The following is a 19718-nucleotide window of genomic DNA, read 5'->3' as shown; positions in this document are numbered from 1 at the left end:
TAACGTCTTTGGCGAGACGTGCTTCCCTCTTGACTTCGGTACACCGGGGCATCCAATTGGATGACATCTAAGACATTTACGTTAAAACCTTCATAGAAAGGTTTCAATCGATGCTCATTGACTTTAAAGATTTGCCCCGTTTCTTCACTTTGAATCTCAACCGCTCCATGCTCAAAGACTTTTAACACAACAAACGGACCTATCCATCTTGACCTCAACTTTCTAGGAAATAATTTCAATCGCGAATGATAAAGCAAAACCCTATGTCCCGGCTCGACATGTTTTCGGGTAATGGACTTGTCATGGAAAAGCTTTTTCATTTCCTTGTAAATTCTTGAGTTTTCATAGGAGTCATTTCTGAACTCCTCCAACTCTTGAAGTTGAAGCTTTCTATGCCTTCTCACCTGATCAATGTCGAAGTTACATTGTTTGACCGCCCAAAATGCACGGTGTTCCAATTCCACGAGAAGACGATATGGTTTTCCAAAAACCAACCTAAATGGAGACATTCCTATCGGGGTCTTGTACGCGGTCTGATAGGCCCACAAGGCATCATCAAGCCTTGAACTCCAGTCTTTTCTTGAGGGATTCACCGTTTTCTCAAGTATACTCTTCACTTCAAGATTCGAGACTTCCGCTTGACCATTCGTTTGAGTGTGATAGGTTGTTGAAACACGGTGGGTCACGTTGTACTTATTCAATAAAGCCTCCATCATCTTGTTGCAAAAGTGCGTCCCCTTATCACTAATCAAAGCCCTAGGCACATCAAATCTCACAAAAACATTAGACTTCAAAAACTCGATAACCGTCTTGGCATCATCCGATCGTGTAGCTTTGGCTTCAACCCACTTAGAAACATAGTCAACCACGAGCAAGATGTAAACATTTCCAAAAGAAATGAGAAATGGGCCCATGAAATCAATCCCCCATACGTCAAAAACTTCACAAACAAGGATTGGATTTTGTGGCATTTGATTTTTATGTGAAATGTTTCCTGTCTTTTGGCACCGTTCACAACTTTTGCAAAACAAGTAACAATCGCATGACATGGTTGGCCAAAATAGTCCACACTCAAGGACCTTTCTCAAGGTCCGGCTAGGCCCGAAGTGTCCCCCATAAGCAAGTTCATGACAAAATTGTAAAATGGATTGATGCTCTCGCTGGGGCACACATCGCCTAATAATTTGATCGGGACAATGTTTCCAAAAATAAGGCTCATCCCACACATAGTATTTTGCATCACTTTTGAGCTTGTATTTTTGAGCATGTGAAAAGGTGTCGGGATACCTCTTTGTGACCAAAAAGTTAACGATGTCGGCATACCAAGGAGTAGATTGAGTAAGGGAAAAGAGATGCTCATCCGGGAACTCGTCCCACAAAGGGAGAGGAGTTTCATTTGAAGTGATCCGGCTTAGGTGGTCGGCAACAGGGTTCTCGCATCCACTCTTGTCCCAGATTTCCAAATCAAATTCTTGTAACAATAAAATCCATCGGATGAGTCTAGGCTTTGCATCTTTCTTCGTCATCAAGTACTTAAGAGTTGCGTGATCCGAATACACAATGACCTTGGTACCAAGTAGGTATTGTCTAAATTTCTCCAAGGCGAACACTATGACCAATAGCTCCTTCTCCGTAGTAGAGTAGTTGCTTTGAGCATTGTCTCGTTTTCTCGATGCATAGTAGATCACATGGGAGGCTCGTCCATTCTTTTGACCCAAAACGACGCCTATTTCATAGTTGCTTGCATCACACATAATCTCAAAGGGGGGATCCTAATTTGGTGCTTGCATGATGGGGGCAGATGTAAGCAACTCTTCGAGCTTATCGAAAGCTTCTTTGCACGCCTCATTGAACTTGAAATCAACATCCTTTTGCAAGAGTTGGCACATTGGTCTTGTTATCTTTGAAAAATCTTTGATGAATCTCCGGTAGAAACCTGCATGGCCCCAAAAAGAGCGAACTTTCCGAACACAAGTCGAGTAACGTAAGCTTTGAATAACATCTATCTTGGCCTTATCTACCTCAATTCCTTTCTTTGACACAATGTGACCCAAAATAAGACATTGACTCACCATAAAATGACATTTTTCAAAGTTTAAAACCAAATTCGTTTCAATCATCTTTTTAAAATTTTAGTGAGATTGGTCAAACACTCTTGAAAGGAGTTTCCATATACCGTAAAATCATCCATGAAAACTTCAATTATATTTTCAACATATTCCGAAAAGATATTAACCATACAACGTTGGAAAGTGGCCGGGGTGTTACACAATCCGAATGACATTCTTCGGAATGCAAAAGCGCCAAATAGACATGCAAATGTTGTCTTTTCTTGGTCTTCCGGTGCCACCGGGATTTGGTGAAAACTGGAATACCCATCGAGACAACAATAGTGGGATTTTCCGGCCAACCTTTCTAACATTTGGTCAATGAAAGGTAGTGGAAAATGATCGTTTCGTGTGCTTGCATTGAGTTTGCGGTAGTCAATACATACTCTCCACCCATTTTGCACACGTGGGGGGACCATCATACATTTGTTGTTCTCGACTACCGTGATTCTCGTCTTCTTTGGAACGACTTGCACCGGGCTCACCCATTTGCTATCCGAGATTGTATAGATCATTCCTGCATCTAGGAGCTTCAAAATCTCTTTCTTGACCACTTCCATCATTGGCGGATTCAACCTTCTTTGCACGTCTCTACTTGGCTTACATTCATCCTCCATTAAGATTTTATGCATACAAGTGGAGGGGCTCAATCCCTTGATATTCGCAATCGTCCAACCCATGGCTTCCTTGTGTTCCTTGAACACCTTGAGGAGTTGCTCTTCCTCAAATTCGGTTAGATGAGTCGAAATGATAACCAGAAGAGTCTCATTCTTGCCCAAGTAAGCATACTTCAAATGTTGAGGAAGGACCTTCAATTCTAATTCCGGAGGTTGAACAAGGGAGGGTGGCAATCTTGTGTGAGTTTGAGGTAATTCAATTTGCTTCACACTAAGGTCTCGTTTGATAGTTTTTGTCTGGTAAAGTGTTGTTTGGGAAAGTTTTCTGACTGGGAAAGAAACCATGTTGTTTGATTGTTGCATCTGATTGACTGTGCTGAATGATAAAAAAAAAAGTAATAATTCAATAAAAAATAAATTTTAAAAAAGTTATTTAAAAAAATTAATAATCCAATAACGAAAGAAAGAGGTGGGATTTGGTGTATAATTGTCTTTCCAGCCCATTCAGCCAGAAAGATGTGATTTTGGGGCTTTCTGGGAAAGACATATCTTACCGGGAAAGACCATTTCTTTTGTGCAAATCAAACAGTCTTTCCGGTCCATTCAGCCAGAAAGATCTGTTTGGACCTGGAAAGATGCGTATCAAACGGGGCCTAAATTGAGTGGTCTTCTTGATCTCCAAATTGGTAACCAATCTTTCAACTTCGGGATCTAGTGAGTAGAGCTTCAACTTCTTGGCTAACTTTCCACACTCAAACCCTTTGCTCAAAACCATCTCCAAAATGTCACCATTAGACAACTCGAACAACTCTTGGGTTAATGGTTCAATAACATCAATAAAACACAATGATAAAATATCACTAGGATATCTCATAGCATCATAAGTGTTAAAACTTATTGTTTCACCATCAAACTCCATTGTTAAGCTTCCCGCATACACATCAATCTTTGTTCTATCCGTCTTCAAGAATGGTCTCCCAAGTAAAATTATACCCGACTTTGAGGACACTTGTTCATCTAGATCAATCACATAGAAATCCGCTGGGAAGACCAATTGGTTTACTTGCACTAGGACATCTTCCAAGACACCTCTAGCAAAGCCACTTGCTTTATCCGCAAGAGAGATCATGACACTGATTTCACTTAAAGGTCCAACATTCAATGATTCATACACCGAATGGGGCATGACATTAATAGAAGCACCAAGGTCAAGCATGACACTACTAAAAGTGACATCTCCTATCTTGTAAGGAATCGTAAACATTCCCGGATCTTTGCACTTAGGTGGAAGCTTCCTTTGTAAAACTTCGGATGCATTTTCATTCATTGAAGTTTTCTCATTTCCCTTCAACTTCCTCTTTTTGGTACAAAGTTCTTTCAAAAACTTTGCATATCTCAGGATTTGCTTGATTGCATCAAGTAGAGGGATGTTTACTTCCACCTTTCAGAAGGTGTCCAAAATCTCTTTCTCCTCCATTTTCTTCTTCGAAGTTACAAGTCGGGAGGGGAATGACGATTGAGTGGCTATTGGAGTCACTAGAGGGGTTGTCTTCTTTAGGGCTCCAGCTTGTGCATCATTCTTGACTATAGATTCTTCAATGGGAATGACTTCTATTTCTTCCTCTTCATCCCTTGGCTTATTCTTTGAACTGCTTTCCCCAGTTTGTTTGCCACTTCTCAAAGTCACCTCATTGACATTTGGGTTCTTTTCGGTTTGAGAAGGCAATTTCCCACGGGACTCCAACTTGCTTATGGATGTAACTATATCTACCATTTGCGCTTCAAGGTTGGAGATACTAGTTCTTGTCTCTTTTTGGACTTGTTGGGTACTAGTGGCTAGGGTTTTGACAATGTCTTCAAAGGACAATCCAGAGCTGCTTGGTTGGGATTGAGGAGGTTGTTGGTGGTGTGGAGGGTGTGGTTTGGATTGATAGTGTGGTTGTGGATGTTGGTAATGAGGTTGTGGTGGCGGATAGGATGGTCTAACCAATGCATTTTGAGGCAATGGTCTTGGGTTGTAGCTCATGTTGGGATTTGGCTTCCAACTTGAATTGTAAGCATTTTAGTAACCAGATGGGTTGTTGTGGTAATTTTGGAACTCTCCCGTGGCATTTACATGTTCTGCATCTTCTTGAAGAATTGGGCACATATCCGTAGGGTGTTCTATTGTTGCACATATCCCACAAACTATCACTTGTGGAGTTTGTCCCATGGCTAGCTTTTGAATAATGGAGGTTAAGTCTTTGATTTGAGACTCTAGTTCGATGATCCCACTTCATTGACTTTAATTGTGTTGTGTGTCTCTTTTCATGTCTTAGCGTGGGCCAAAGTGTTGGCTATTCATGGCTATGGTGTTGAAAAGTTGTCTTGTTTGTTGTGGGGTTTTACTAAAGACATCACCACCACTTGAGGCATCAACTAGTCTTCTCTCCATTGGCAAGAATCCCTCATAGAAGTGTTGAATGAGGTGTTGTTTCGGAATTTGGTGTTGTGGGCAACTATAACACAAGTTGTTGAACCTCTCCCAATAATCATGAAAAATCTCATTTTGACCTTGGCGGATTCCACAAATCTCATTTCTAAGACTCGAGACTCTTGAAGCGGGATATAATTTATCAAGAAAAGGTCTTGCCATGTCGGTCCATGAGTTGATCGACCCCGGAGGAAGATAAAATAACCAATCCTTTGCTCTATCGGCCAATGAAAAGGGGAATGCCCTTAGCTTGATTTGGTCATCGGTTGACCCTTGTGGCTTCATGCTAGTGCAAATAATGTGGAACATCTTCAAATGCTTATGTGGGTCTTCATTCTCCAATCCATGAAAAGTTGGGAGGTGATGGACTAAACTTGACTTCAATTCCGAACCTCTTTCCAAAACTGGGTAATTGATACTGGTTGGAGTTTGTGTAACATCGGTTTCCATCATTTTGCCTCAAAGTTCTTTCAGGAACTTCTCCTCCGTCCGCCATTGCAATTGGTTCAATAATAGGTGGATTTTGTTGTAGAGGTGGTGTTTCGGGAATTTCTTGGCGAGGGTCGGGACTAGAATCGGGTTTCGTATCACTTGATGAAGTGGGTTCAAATTACGGATCCCCATGAGGGTTGGAAGTTTGACCACGTTCAATTCGCTTTTCCTTCGCCAAACGCCTTGCTTCTTTTTCGATTTTTGGATTGTAAATCAAGTCACCTGTACGTTGAGATTTGGGCATAAAGAAACAAATTGATTAAAAATAAACCAATCCCCGGCAACGGCGCCAAAATTTGGTGGTTGTCGAGGCCAACAAAATTAATAACCCTAAATATTTTACACTAAAATAGTGTAGAGTGGTAAAGGGATCGAATCCACGGAGATTTGTTCAATTTAATATCTCTATGAAAAATCTCTTTGTAAAAATACTTGGAAAATGACAACAAATTAAAAATGGGGGTTTTGGTATTTTGAAATACTTGAAACAAACTAGAATTAAACTATGAATTAAATGGACAATTTAACAAAAGCAAGATTTTGATGTAAAATCAATAAGAGAAAGATGGTTGACTTTGGACTTTCATTACTTGAATATTTGGTTAAATAATCATGAGAATACCAACGTGCAATACTTGTGTTTATAATCTAACTTGGCTATAGCAATTTATAAGCATAACTTGCCTCAACTCTACTTTTGTATTAAAATGACTAGAGAAGCTCATAGTACATTTCCTAAATAAAAGTCACAAAACTAATGAAGCATGTAATTTTGTGAAAATCAATTAGCATTAGGTTTTAAGAGTCACCAAATCCAAAGAGTAATCTATTGCTTTCATTACCACTATGGAGAAAATATTTTCTTAGTCTAAATGAAATGAAAACAAACATTTAAACTAATTGTTGCTTGTTAAATTGAAGAACCATTACTTAGACAAGAATTTAACCAACAAAAATAACATTCACATATCACTATTCATGACTAGAGATATATAAACATGAAGGAAGTTTTCATAGAAAATATAATCATAGATATTCAACACAAGTTTATGAAATTCTTCAAAATAACCAAAACATTCAAGCAATTATATCTAAGTCAACCAAATGAAAATCTAGCCAAGCATGGCCAAAACAAGAGAAATACAAGAAAGTATAGTGATACCAAACATTGTTCTAGTTGCAAGGTGGAAAGAAAATAACACCAATCTTCAATTCTTCAACTTCTTCTTCAATGCCTTCTTGAGAGAGAATTGTATGTGCTCTTCAAGTCATGATAATGATTAATGCTCCAAAACTCCAGCAGATAAGGTTCACTTCCAGATTCAAAAAGTTGCACAAAAGCTACCCACCAACTTTCCACAAGTAGAGTCAACAAGTCAAAACTCGGAATCAAGTCAACACAATTCAAGCGGACCGCGTATGGATCCACGCGGACTGTGTGGGTCAGCTGAATGTGGGACTTGGGCCATTTAACATACAATCTAGCTCAATCTTCAATACTTCAACTTCAACCCACATGCATAACTCTTTAGATCCCATTTGTGCCGGTCCAAAGCCTTCTAATGATTGATCCAATGCTCCTTCAATCTTTTGTAGCTCAATTCCGCATCGCCTTATCATCATTCTTGCTCAGAAATTAAGTCCAAATTGATTTCTTGTTTATGCAAGCACCAAGCCCAATCGTACCACTTCAAATCCACAAGCAAACCGCAAGCCTCCATAAATCCCGCATTCTTCTAAGCCTCCGTTAACAAAAAGTCTTCGATAAATCCCGCAAATAAGCTCAAAAGACTGGAAAGCACCCGGTAAAGGAGAAAAATAACAAAAAGAGAAAATATGCATGAAGATTAACTAAAATGAGATGGTTTTAACTAAAAATAAACTACGAAAAGAAGTAAAAAATGAAGCTATCAGCCCAAGTTCAAATCTTGATCTAAAAGGCCCAGTTAACTTCAAGGCCCACACTAATTTTCCAAATTAGGCCCAACTCATTATTGGGCCTTATCCAAAGGTTAGATCCTTTAATATGCCCAAAACATACTTATCCAAATAGTCCATTAGGGCCCAAGTATCGAAGCCCAACAAATGGCCCAATACCCGAAGCCTAAAGTCCAAAACCCAAACAGTAGGCGTATGCGGGGCGTACCCCTTCAGTACGCTGGCGTACTTCGCCTCGCATTGACCACCATCGGGGTTGTTAACTCAGTATGTGGGGCGTACATCAACTTATGCATGGCATAGCCTCGCAGGTCTTAAAATCCTTATTAGTGCTTAATGGATTAAGCACCTAAGCTCAAACTTCAGATCCATGACTCAAAAGTACTCTAGAACCATAAAGTCTCAAACTTTAAGACTTTGGTTGTCCAGAAAGGGCTTAATACATGGTATTAATCCATTAAGACCTCCTACAAAGAACAAGGGACCAAACTAGCTCAAGGGACCTCATTTTTATGCCTTAGGACCCTCGTAGGGTCTGAAAGGACAACCCAAAACGACCAAAAGAAAGCATGCACAATATTGGGACTCTTGGGACAAGAAGAATACCAAAAAGCAACCAAAACAATATCTAAACAATCCAAACATAAAGGTAGAAGCTTTTTACCTTCTGGAGCTTCTTTATGAAGTGATGATCCAAGATCTACTAGCTTGCTTCACTCTCCAAACACCTTGATGCAACTTCTTCTTCTTCAACCACACAAGAAACACACTCTTAGCTCTCTCTCTCTCTCTCTCTCTCTCTCTATCTCTCTCACACACACACATCCACACACACTAGAGAAGTTAGGGTTTGCCAAAAACGATTCCAGAACTTGGAGGCTAAAAAGATGGGGGTAAAGGGTCCATAATGATGCTTAAATACTCCACAAACTCTAATAGTTAGGGTTTTCACCCGGACAAACATACGATTAGCGTACATATGAGTACGCCTAGCGTACTAGGACGCACCCTAGTACGCCTAGGGTACCCATATGTAAGTCCAACGTACAACTCAAGCTCCTAAGAATTACCAATTTGCCACTAGGGCTAATTCTAACCATTTTTAAGGACCAAAATGACATATTTAATTACCAAATGAAGGATTTGAAAATACCTGAAAACTCGGGATGTTACAAAGCACTTATCAGTTAAGTATTTTATCAATTAGTCACTAAGAACTTATCATGAAATTAAAAAAAAAAAAAAAAAAAGACTTTAAGCATTTTTTTAATTAAACACTTTATCACTATCTTCTATGTATTCAAACTAGTAAACCTAAACAACTCAAATATAACATATTACACATTTTATACATCCAAAAAGAACCACTCGAACATTAACAATTACCTAGTCAAATATTTTAAATAGATACAAACATCACCTAATCAATGACAAAACTAAAACAAAAGCTAGAAACCTTACATGTTCTTCCTACTATGGTGCTTAGATTCTGTTGGTCGGCGGTCGGTTGTAGACAGTGGTCCTTTGGTGGTGAGGTGGTCGTCGGACTAAACCCCAAATCAAAAATAAGAAAATAATAAAAAAAAAAAAATCCTTACCTGCAACTCTTATTGTGGTGGCCGGAAGTAGGTAGTTGTTGGATCTTGGTGTTGTTGCCGATTGTCCTCCTGTGACTACCTTACCGGGAAACAAAAAAAAAAAAAAAAAAAAAAAAAAAACCCTCCGAAAATCTCAAAATCCAACCAGAAAAAGAGTAAAATCGGAATAAAGGGAGTGACCTAGAAGTTATCCAGGTTGACGGTGAAGGGAATTGGTCGAAGGTGTCGTTGAATGAGAATCGTCGATTGAGAGAGAGAGAGAGAGAGAGAGAGAGAGAGAGAGGAAGATTTTGGTGCGGTGCTGCTGATGAGGATCGATGTTGTTTCATTCTTTACGTAAATAAATAAAAAATTATATGTATCGAAGACATGCCATCCGGATAGAGTTCACATAGATCTCATGTCTTCTATACGGACAACAAGTCGTCGGGATCGCTTTCCACAAACGACGTCATTTTCCTTTTTCTGCAAAATGAATTATAAATAAATGGAAATTATGTTTTTGTAACATATATCAACTAGATGTTGGCATAAGTTTTCAAAAAACGTCATAAATCTTTTTCGTTTCCAGCCAAAGACATGGCTATAACAAGTCGTCAGCATAGATACCTAGATCAAAAAATATTTGGTCAACTCTATACCGATGATATGTTGTCGGTATAGCTTAAGTTATAATGACGACTGTTGTCGTCGGCATGAATGTCAGTAGCATACGGGTCATTTCTTGTAGCGAGAGTACGCACATAAATTTCATAATTAAGCGTCTAAAGAAGATAATAAATCAGAGTCGTCAAATTCTACCCTCCTCTTGTGTAATCATGAACTTTCTATGCACACCTTCATGTTTGATATATATATATATATATATATATATATATATATATATATATATATATATATATATATATATATATATATATATATATATATATATATATGTGTGTGTGTGTGTTTGTGTTTGCTATGATAGAAAAACGTAAATGCCACCTACCCCATTGTCAAGTTTCAAAGCAAGTGCTTATGATTATTGATTTCACTGACAGGTTAATTCATTGAACGAAATTTAAGTTTATCATCAGTTTTGTTTGATAATTTATATATATTGTACAATCGGCAATGCATGTACATTAATGAAACATGCATTAATGAAACAAAGAAAGATACCTCAACAATTATCACATATATATCGCTTTTCAACTCCTTCATTTATATACATATAGTGAAGTGATATCTAAAAGTTTTAATATCACCCTAAAAGTAAAAAACAAAAAGAGAATTGTATTATTTAATTTGGGCATTAAATATGCATTAAACCCCCACTGGGTTTATGTTATATGTAGTCATTAAAACTTTCAAATCCCAATGGCTCTTTTTTTTTTTCCACTTAAAGACACAAACAAGTGTTGCCTCTCCAAACCCCATGTAGTGAATCTTTGACGTTTGACTAAAATGGCCCACTTCTTCTTCTTCATTATTTTTAATCTAATTTTAATATTTTTCTCATTTATTTTAAATAAAATTACAATTTAATGGACGGTTTAATTTATAAAACTAGACCATTTTGTATCGAGTGTTTCAACCTTTTAAACTGTCAAGGCCATTCAAAAAAATTTGATTCATTTTCCTTTAGTATAAAATAAGCTATAAATACGGTGAATGTTAACTGAATCATAAATGACTTCTAAGATTTCATTCAAAGATTATCAAACAGCTCATGATAAACTTAACTATTAATATTATACAATCAGAGTTATAAATTCATATACTCTAAAATCAAGCTAGAACTTATATTAAATGTTATCAAATTATCAAATCGAGTTGAAGTTTAACTTATTCTTATTAATTCTAGCTCAAACTCGTCGACTTATTTAAAGTCTTTAATGTATTTATAATAAACATAGGTAATGGATATCAACAATTTTGTCCGGTTGGGTTTTGAGAATTTGATTCATACAACAGTTTTCTCTTGATTCAATAAGAACTTTGTTCTAAGTTAATGACCAATTTACCAATTACATAGTTGGTTTTCATTTGTAGATAACGTGCTTGGTTTTATTTGTAAAAAACTTCAAGAATATCATAGTTATCCAATTTAAACAAAGATAACAAAATACAATGTCTTTTAAGTAACTTTATTTCAACAATTTATATAAAGTTGTTCATATTGATAAAGTGATTAATTGGCCAAAGCCAAAGCAAATAAAAGGCTAAGATGGATGTAAAGTGATTAATTGGCCAAAGCAAATAGTTTTCTAATAGGAGTAGGGTCGATTGTTACACTTTTTCATGTATTCAAATATCCTAAATAAGATTTTTTTAAAAAAACTATTTTTTCAAAAATAAAGAATATGATTTATCAGCTAAAACGATATAAACATTTAAATATATTGTATACGAATTTCGATCAATTACATTCTTAACCAAGTTTTTTAATATTTAATAATTTGAACCATAAAAATACTACATAACAAAAACATGTAAAGTAAAAGAATCAATGTCATTACCTTTTAAATTCTCTTTACTTTTTTAATTTACGACACTAAAAGAAGCTTTTTAAGACAGTAATATTATTAAAGTTTAATAAATACCACACTTTATGCATCAAGTTTAAAATTAATAACCAAAATTAATAACAGAAAGTCGGGTATTCTTACCCAAAGGTTAAGAATTCAAGGAACACTCAAGACAAAAAAGGTGTAGAAAATAACCATAATAGATGGCTTAAATCATCATTTTAAGATAATAAAACAAACTAAAACATTACATTATAAATGATGTTAGTAGCACTTGAAAATAAAGTCTACAACTTCAACTATATCTAACTAAAACTACTTGACTTAAAAACAGAAAGCACACATAAAGTAGACATTTTTAAAGTGCTAATAACATCACATACTTAGACGCTATTTTGATTTTGTGTCACATAATATAACAAAATCAAAACTTAAAGTAGATAGATAGATAGTCGCATATAATCAAGACTTGGTTGAAGTCACGTGCAAAGAGTTGATGGATTCACATGTACATGGATCGTTCCCCATGCATGAGCTTCGAAGCCAAAACATTGTTCCAGATTTCAGTGAAAGCTCTGATGATGATTCCATGGTAATATGGTGAGTTAAGCTGCAAGAAACAGTTGAGAAGCTCCCTCAGATCTTCTCTCCCGTATATCTCTTTCTCCATTATCATCTGCAGCATTGAATCCCTGAAATCGACATACGGGTCGTCGGAATCTTTCTCCACCGCCAGACTGTTGCCGCCGATCTTCCCAAACCCTTGAACCGCTCTCAAGCTAACTTCAGACTCGTCCAGGGTCGACTCTGAGGTGTTGGGTGAGAATGAGGTTGCGGTTGGGGTGGTGGTGGTGGTTGTTGGGGTGGTGTTCCATGAGGTGGAGGTGGAGGAGTGGTGGTGGTTGTGGTGACGCCGGTGGTTGTCGGGGTAGTAGTGGGTGTGGTTTCGTTTGTATTTGTTGGGTTTTGGGTTGAAGATCTTGGAGAGGTTGAATCTCCGGCAGCCGCCGCCGCATCCGACGCTGACGGCGGTGGTGTTGAGTAAGAGCTTTTTGTTGATTGTAGGCATAGTGGGGTGAAGGAGAGGGAAGCAGAAGAAGTTGACTCATGTGATGAAAGTTTTTGTTTCTCTCTATAAATTCTGTTTTCTTACCAACAAGTACATGCTAACGTCACAGTACCTTAATTTTCTTTTTCGTCACAGTCCAATCACAGAGTTTGACAGATTATAGTCATTCCCTCCAAAAAAATATATATTTTTCTAAAAAAAAATCGATTCAATAAGTTCAGTCTAATCTAATAAATAATAAATATTAGGTTAATATATATAAAATTGATTATATTTTAATTTTGAGTTATAAAAGCCATATATTTATGAAATAAATTTATATTGCGATTACTTGACCTTGTATTTATGTTTTCGGAAATAATTCATATACATTTTTAAAAAGTATTTAAATTTATATTATGTGTATGTAAAGTTTATTGCTTTTCACAAAATACAAAGAGTATATTATTGGTAAGTAAGAGACTTTGAACTTTGAAGAATCAATTACGTTTTTTTATGTATATAAATAGGTAACGTAAGTACAAGATATACTTGGATTTCATGAAAATAAAGGTATTTATATTTATATTTATAGTTAATAGATTTCAGCATAATCTAACTAACCAACAACCTAAAAATCTTTATTTTTTTTGGATTAAGTCATAAACAGCAAATATGTTTTCAGATTTCTAATTGTATTTTAAGTAATCACTGATTATTTAAAACATACACGACTACATCAAATAGATGAAGGTCAATGTCAAGTGATCTACAAATTTGGTCATCTTTTTACTAAGTAAGTTTTTAATTTTATTTACTTAAATTTTGTTAGCGTATACTTTTTCTTTCTTTTTTTTTTCTGAAAATTCGATTAAGTGTATAGGGTCTTAAGTATTTTATTTATCATCACACGTACTCTAATCAGATAAAATTAATTATAATAAAGATTAAAAAATATATTTTAGTTTTGTTATGTTGTATTTTCACCAAAAATTATAAAAAAGGTTTTTGTCCGGTTCTCTTCAATCTAATTCAAGTCAGTTTTATCCAATCCAGTTTCATATACCAAACACTATCTAAATAAATACTTACTATTAAGCAAATTCAAATAAAAAAAGTTCCTTGTTTTGTAAACTAATAAACCTATGTGAGACCAAAGTAAAGTAAATTTCAATGGATGGATAACCTGAAGATGTGAACACTTTTTCTAACTTGAAAACTGTAACACCCCCTACCTCTTTAATTATGTTGTACTTCTTAACCTTTCTCTTTTAATGTTTTTAGTTGATAAGTATATATATATATTCCATTCTTTAAAAAAAGTTAATTTTAAACTTATTTTGGAGACAAATAAAATTCATAGTTCAATTAGGGAACTTACCAAATGATAGTTTCGAGCAAACTTTTGTGACAATGTAGTAAAATCACCACAATCTAAATGATTTTATCAATTCATAGTTCTAGTTCACGTTATCAAGTGGCATTTATGACAATGTAGTAAAATACTTGTAACCTAATTTGTGTTATTATTAAAAAATCTGAAATTATTAATTTAATGGTAACCCAAGGAATAGAGCACAAAATATCACAGATCCTGCCAAAATAAAATAAAATAATGGTAATAAGGTATAAATGGAAGAGTTTGGAAGCTGGCATATGACAGTAGGTCATTTATCTTTGGGATTAATTAAAGCAATTAAGTATCTATTTTTGTATAAATTGTAATTGCATCTCCACAAATAAAAAATAGAAAGAACCCATATAAACCGGCTGATTTAACTCCAATGGATCGCAGATCCCACTGGATAACATCAATTTCATACACTCCATTTCTTTTTTCACTTTAAATAAAAGAGCCGTTTATGGGTTTTCTTAGGAGTAAATTACATAATAGTCCCTATACTTAACGAAAATTATGGATTAGGTCCTGAAAGATTTTGTTTTTGATTTCATCTATACGGTTTCAATTTGTTTTTGAATTAAGTGCTTATCGTTGACAGTTTATTTTCTCCCGTTAAATAGAAAATTACTATTTCACTCTTAACGTTTTAGTCTTTAATCAGTTGTTATATTTTTATTGTGGGTATAGGTGTTAATTTTAGACACCGACCCGACAAGCAAATAAATGTGCTTGAGTTAGGGATTTAAACCCGTTTAATTAAATGGTTTGATACGACACGACATAAAAATAAATGGGTAAGGCTAGGGTCTAAACTTTCGACACGAAAATAATAAGTTTATTTGTATGCAACTTTTTAAAAATCTTTTAGGTAATTTGTGTTTGTGATTTTAGTGTCACCTGACATTTTGTGTAATTGAAACTGACATGTGAGCTAAGGGGTTTATCGTTTGTACTCTATATTATATGTTTGGTGAATGCGGAGTGCATGCATATATAAGATCGAATTATAAGCCGGTACGACAGAAAGACAGAGGTCAAGGGGGCCGCGCCCCCTTGCATGGTGCTAAGGGTAGAGCCCCTAGCGGAGTCCAAGGGACAGAGCCCCAAAAGGTCTTTGGAAATTTGAGTTAGTTACATTATCAAAAATACAAATTTATATGAATGATTATGGCTAATTGATAAATCTTATCAACATTGGTAACCATTGATTATACCATTAATTTCGTGATTTCCCTAACTAATATAGAAGATTAACCCTAATTTGTCATGTATTTATACGGCTCCTCTTTTGAGCCGTAAAGATAACCTTTCATCAGTTCTCCTTCTTCTATACGAACTCAAAACCCTCTGGCGATTTGGCTTGTGTTTCTATGCCTAGCTACACAAGTGTCCTTTTGGATTCTCCTAGACTGGATTTCCTTTAACCCAAGAATAGGGTGGAAATATCAATTCGGAAAGTGTTGTGATATGCTGGAGAGGATGGAGTCGGAACTGCAGGGGAGAACCGTGTGGGTATCTTCTCCTGTTATCACGGTGCAAAAGAGAGAGATGACCGTTAGTCGACGTCCGGGAGGAGTTCCCAAGACGAAGCTCCAACGATCAAGTTAGTATGAGATCTGAGAAAGATAGTAGAAGATTACAGGAAAGAGAGAATTTCGTCCCCTTCCTTGTATGGAAGAAGGATCCTTTTACACTTGTTTAAGAGGCATGTCCCTCAACTTATTATGTTGAGGATTCCCTCGTGAGGTGCGACATGGTGGACCCATATTGGAGGTCCTCCGTCACGTCTTTTGCCTCATTCCCTCATTGGCTAGAAGGAGATTTTCTAAACGTTTATGAAGATCGCGGCTATCGTCTAATAGGTGAGTGGGACTCTCTGATTGGTCTCACGTTTGCCAGGATGTAATTTCTTAGAGAAGGGGTTAAGGCGCGAATCTGCACCTTAATCGCCATATCAACGCTCTTCGCATTGGCAAAGGCCCGAACTTGGCTTTAGAATGGGTTCTAACCAGGCCAAGCCTGGTGTTAGTTTGACTTCTTTTTTGACGTACCCCTGAGAGATACTTTAACAAGTCCCTTATACTTGTAGGTGTATGCGTCAGCTTTGACATCGTCGCCGTTCGAGTCTATATCTCAACACGTGTATGCCCGAGATTAGTTCTATCATTTGACAGACCTTAGGCAGCGCCGTCAGTATGTGGCAGTCCCGTTGGGAGACGGTTCGTGACGCCATTTTCCCCTTTAAAATCCTCCATTTCCCCCAGGATTTTCATCCTCACATCCCCATTTTGGCTTTGTTGTATCAATCTGGGTATTTCGTTAACTTCTTTTTCGATTGTTCATCCTTTTTTCGAAAATGGATCGCTACGGTAGAGTCCTTACTGCCGAGGAGTTCCAATTTCTGCAAGACCGCTTCGGCTTCTTACCGGAGCATGGCGTAATGATTCCGACAAAGGGGGTATCGATCTACGACTGCCCTCAAGAGATGGTGGGAGTTCCGATCCCTCTATTCGAAGTGGGGCTACACTTTCCGACATCTAATTTCTTCAACATGATTGTGGACCACTATGGCTTTTCCGTTGACGAGTTGACCCCAAGCGCTGTTAATAAAATCGTCGGTTTTAAACTGATTTGTCGATCCCTGGGTTATGTACCAACTTTCTTGGTTTTCAGTTACTTTTTCTATTCGACTACGAATTCCGGAGTTCGCACTTTAGCGAAGAGAAGAGGCATTCGTCAGTTGATTTCTGAACAAGACGCTCTGAAGAAGAATTGGCAACGGCAACGGCTTTGGGTTAACCGAAACCTTGTGGGGCATGAGATTCATAGAACCCGAGACTTTTCTGACCGTCTTCCCAAGTTGTTTGGGAGTAATTTGACCCTTGGAAAGCATCTGGGAAACATCACTATCGTTGGGAAGAACTGGGAAGATTTCATTCTTGCAGCGCCGGGTTTGAGTGTCGCCTGGAGGGCTCGCAGGAAGTTGGCGTAGATGTTCTCCGTGAGATGCGGTATTAACTAATCTCCTTCTCCCCCCTTTTTTTGAAAGAAGAGTGAGAATAGGATATCTTGTTGTCTTGTGAGATCTTATTTTTGGCGTTTGTTTTCACAGGTGCTGAAGCCGATATTTCTTTGGAGATGGCCCTGCGTGGTCACTATCAGGGTAAGCTTTGTCATCGGGAGATCGATCTTGTAGAGGCTCTTCCTCTTCCTGTGTCTGAAAGACGCATGCGAGAGCTTGTTGGACTGCTCTTGGTGGAAGGGGGAAATATAGGTTCTAGCGGGCCTGCGTCACCTTCCCAGCCAACTGTTGGGGTCGTTTCCCCAGTTCGTTCACCGGTATCTGCTCCTTCTGGTTTGCCTATGGGGGTACAAGCAGGAAGAGGTAGTGCTCATATTCAGAAAAGGTGAAGTTTGCATGTGGTGTCGTCTTCAGATGAGGAGACAGAATCTGATGATGTGGGTCTTCATCCTTGTAAAGCCCGTAGGACTGTATATGTGGCCAAGCTTCTTGGCGGTATCGAGTGTATTCTTGGCGGTCAATTTTTTGTGCCTGAGCAGAAAGAGATAGTGGTGGATCCTAGTTATCCGGAGGCGTCACCCTCACCATTCGCTGGTTCACCCTTGGTTAATCTCGGTTTGGGCTCTATGTCTGGGGGTGTGTCGAGTTCACTTGGAGGTTCTTTTCAGCACGAGAAGCCTTCCCTGATCGATGAAATAGGAACTTCGTCTCACTCCTTGTCTTTCGAGGCCTACGCTTCGGGTTGGGCGATTACTAGAGATTCCTTACATTCGAAAGACACTACCGACCGGGAGTGGAGTAGATACGCTCATCTTCCGGACACAATGAGTTCGCTTGCAGGTCAATCGAGTGCTTGTATGGCTGGTGACCTTTGTTACGTCGTGGCCCAGACTTTTGCCATTATGGTTACTGCCGCCGACCGGGTTCGTCGTGCTGGTGCGAATGAGAGGCAATTAAAAGTATTGCAGGGTGCCTTGGCAGGCAAATGGGAGGAAGTTCGTGATTCAGAGGTGGAGCGTCGAGTTCTTGTTGAGCATGACTGCATTGTGGCATGCAAGAAGGCCGCTTTAGAGGATCAAGTGGCCACTTTGGAGGACCGATCAGAGCGACTTGAGGACCAAGTGAGTTCTCTTATTCAGGAGAAAGGTGCGATGGCGAGTGAGTTGGCCAAGTGCCAGCGTCAACTAGCCCGTGATCGTGTTGATGGTGCAGTCGCTCGAGGTAGTTTGCAATGGATGCTGGAGACGGGAGTGGTTCTCGTAATTGATAAACTTATCGAGAACGCATAATTTGCTAGCGGGATGCAGGGCGTTTGTGAGGTATGTGAGGCCTTTGGGTTTGAAAAGGGGAATCAACTGGGTGGTTGCTCTACAAGTGTCGGAGAACCTGAAGCCCCAGATTCTAGCCATGTCGCAAGAAGGGCTGAAGAGGTAGATGTCGCTTTATCGTCCCTAGCTGAGACGGATTTCGCGGGTCGCTTTCGCTTGGGAGAGCTGGATTATGACAGCTTCCGCTAGTTTTTTCGCAGGCCGAATCTGGGAGGTTCTTCCTCAGACTCTGAGGGCTGATTTGTGTCTTGCCTTTTTGTTCATTGTTTAGTTGCTTTTCTGTGTACTATGTGTATAGTAAAAATTTTGGTCATTAATAACCATAAATTGTGTATTTTGTTTTGTACTTTTGCCTGGAAGTGTTCTCTTTCGTTTTCTTGCTATATGTATACACATTGTTGTGGCATGTTAACATATATATATATATATATATATATATATATATATATATATATATATATATATATATATATATATATTATGATTTTTTCTGTGGTATCTTTAAGGACAGACTATTCTCTGCACACTCCCTTGTTCCAGGGTTTGCGCTAATTGGCTAATGTGTGCTTCAGATGTTGCACAGCTTCTATTACTGAGCTATGCTTCGTTGATTTTTATGCTTAGTTAGGCTTATTGTGTTAATCCGTGAAATGTTAGTCAATGTTGTAGACTATATTGTATGGTCTATCTTCCAATACATAGGTCGAGATCATTACCTCAAGACCTTTAACTATTGTAATATGAGGGGAAAGGTTATGAGTCTTTTAGAACCCCTTGTACTGTGCCATTAATTTTGACTCATACATTCTCAGCTCTGAGATGTTATTGGCACATTATAGGTAAAGATTATGACTCTTTTAAGACCTGCGGTTTCATCCTTGCATAAATTTTTCTCAAGTAGTGTAGGTGATCAGCCGTTGTTGCTACTTGGAAAATATGCACAACCTCTCTAGTTTGTGTTTTTGCAATACAAAATTCTAGAAAGCTTTTTCAAAATTCAAATTATATTATTTCTTGAAAGGAAAAGAAAGACATAAGACAATAGACGCTGAATGTCTAAGTGTCAGGGCGTATGCCCGGTTTTCGCTTCGGCACCTAGAGTATGGTTATCCTGTGCGGAGTTCGACCATACTCCTTTATCTGGGCCTCTGCTTTATTTTTTATTGAGTGATCTGCTAT

General features: G+C 37.8%; 1 protein-coding gene across 1 annotated transcript; it reads right to left on the bottom strand.

The window, feature by feature from the left end:
- Positions 1-11923: 11923 nt before the first annotated feature.
- LOC145058125 (transcription repressor OFP12-like) lies at positions 11924-12857 on the bottom strand. Its single transcript, XM_079006042.1, has one exon. It carries the CDS (start codon positions 12806-12808, stop codon positions 12242-12244), a length of 567 nt encoding a protein of 188 aa, XP_078862168.1. The 5' UTR covers positions 12809-12857; the 3' UTR covers positions 11924-12241.
- Positions 12858-19718: the final 6861 nt, after the last annotated feature.

Source organism: Lactuca serriola, chromosome 6, assembly GCF_051521515.1.
Source record: "Lactuca serriola cultivar US96UC23 chromosome 6, Lser_US96UC23_V15, whole genome shotgun sequence".
Taxonomy (NCBI): domain Eukaryota; kingdom Viridiplantae; phylum Streptophyta; class Magnoliopsida; order Asterales; family Asteraceae; genus Lactuca; species Lactuca serriola.
The sequence above is the reverse complement of the archived record's forward strand: the minus strand, read 5'-3'. Positions and strand labels throughout refer to the sequence as shown.

Coding starts and splice junctions, on each gene's coding strand:
- LOC145058125 (XM_079006042.1), bottom strand. CDS start 12,808: ATGCCTACAATCAACAAAAAGCTCTTACTCAACACCACCGCCGTCAGC.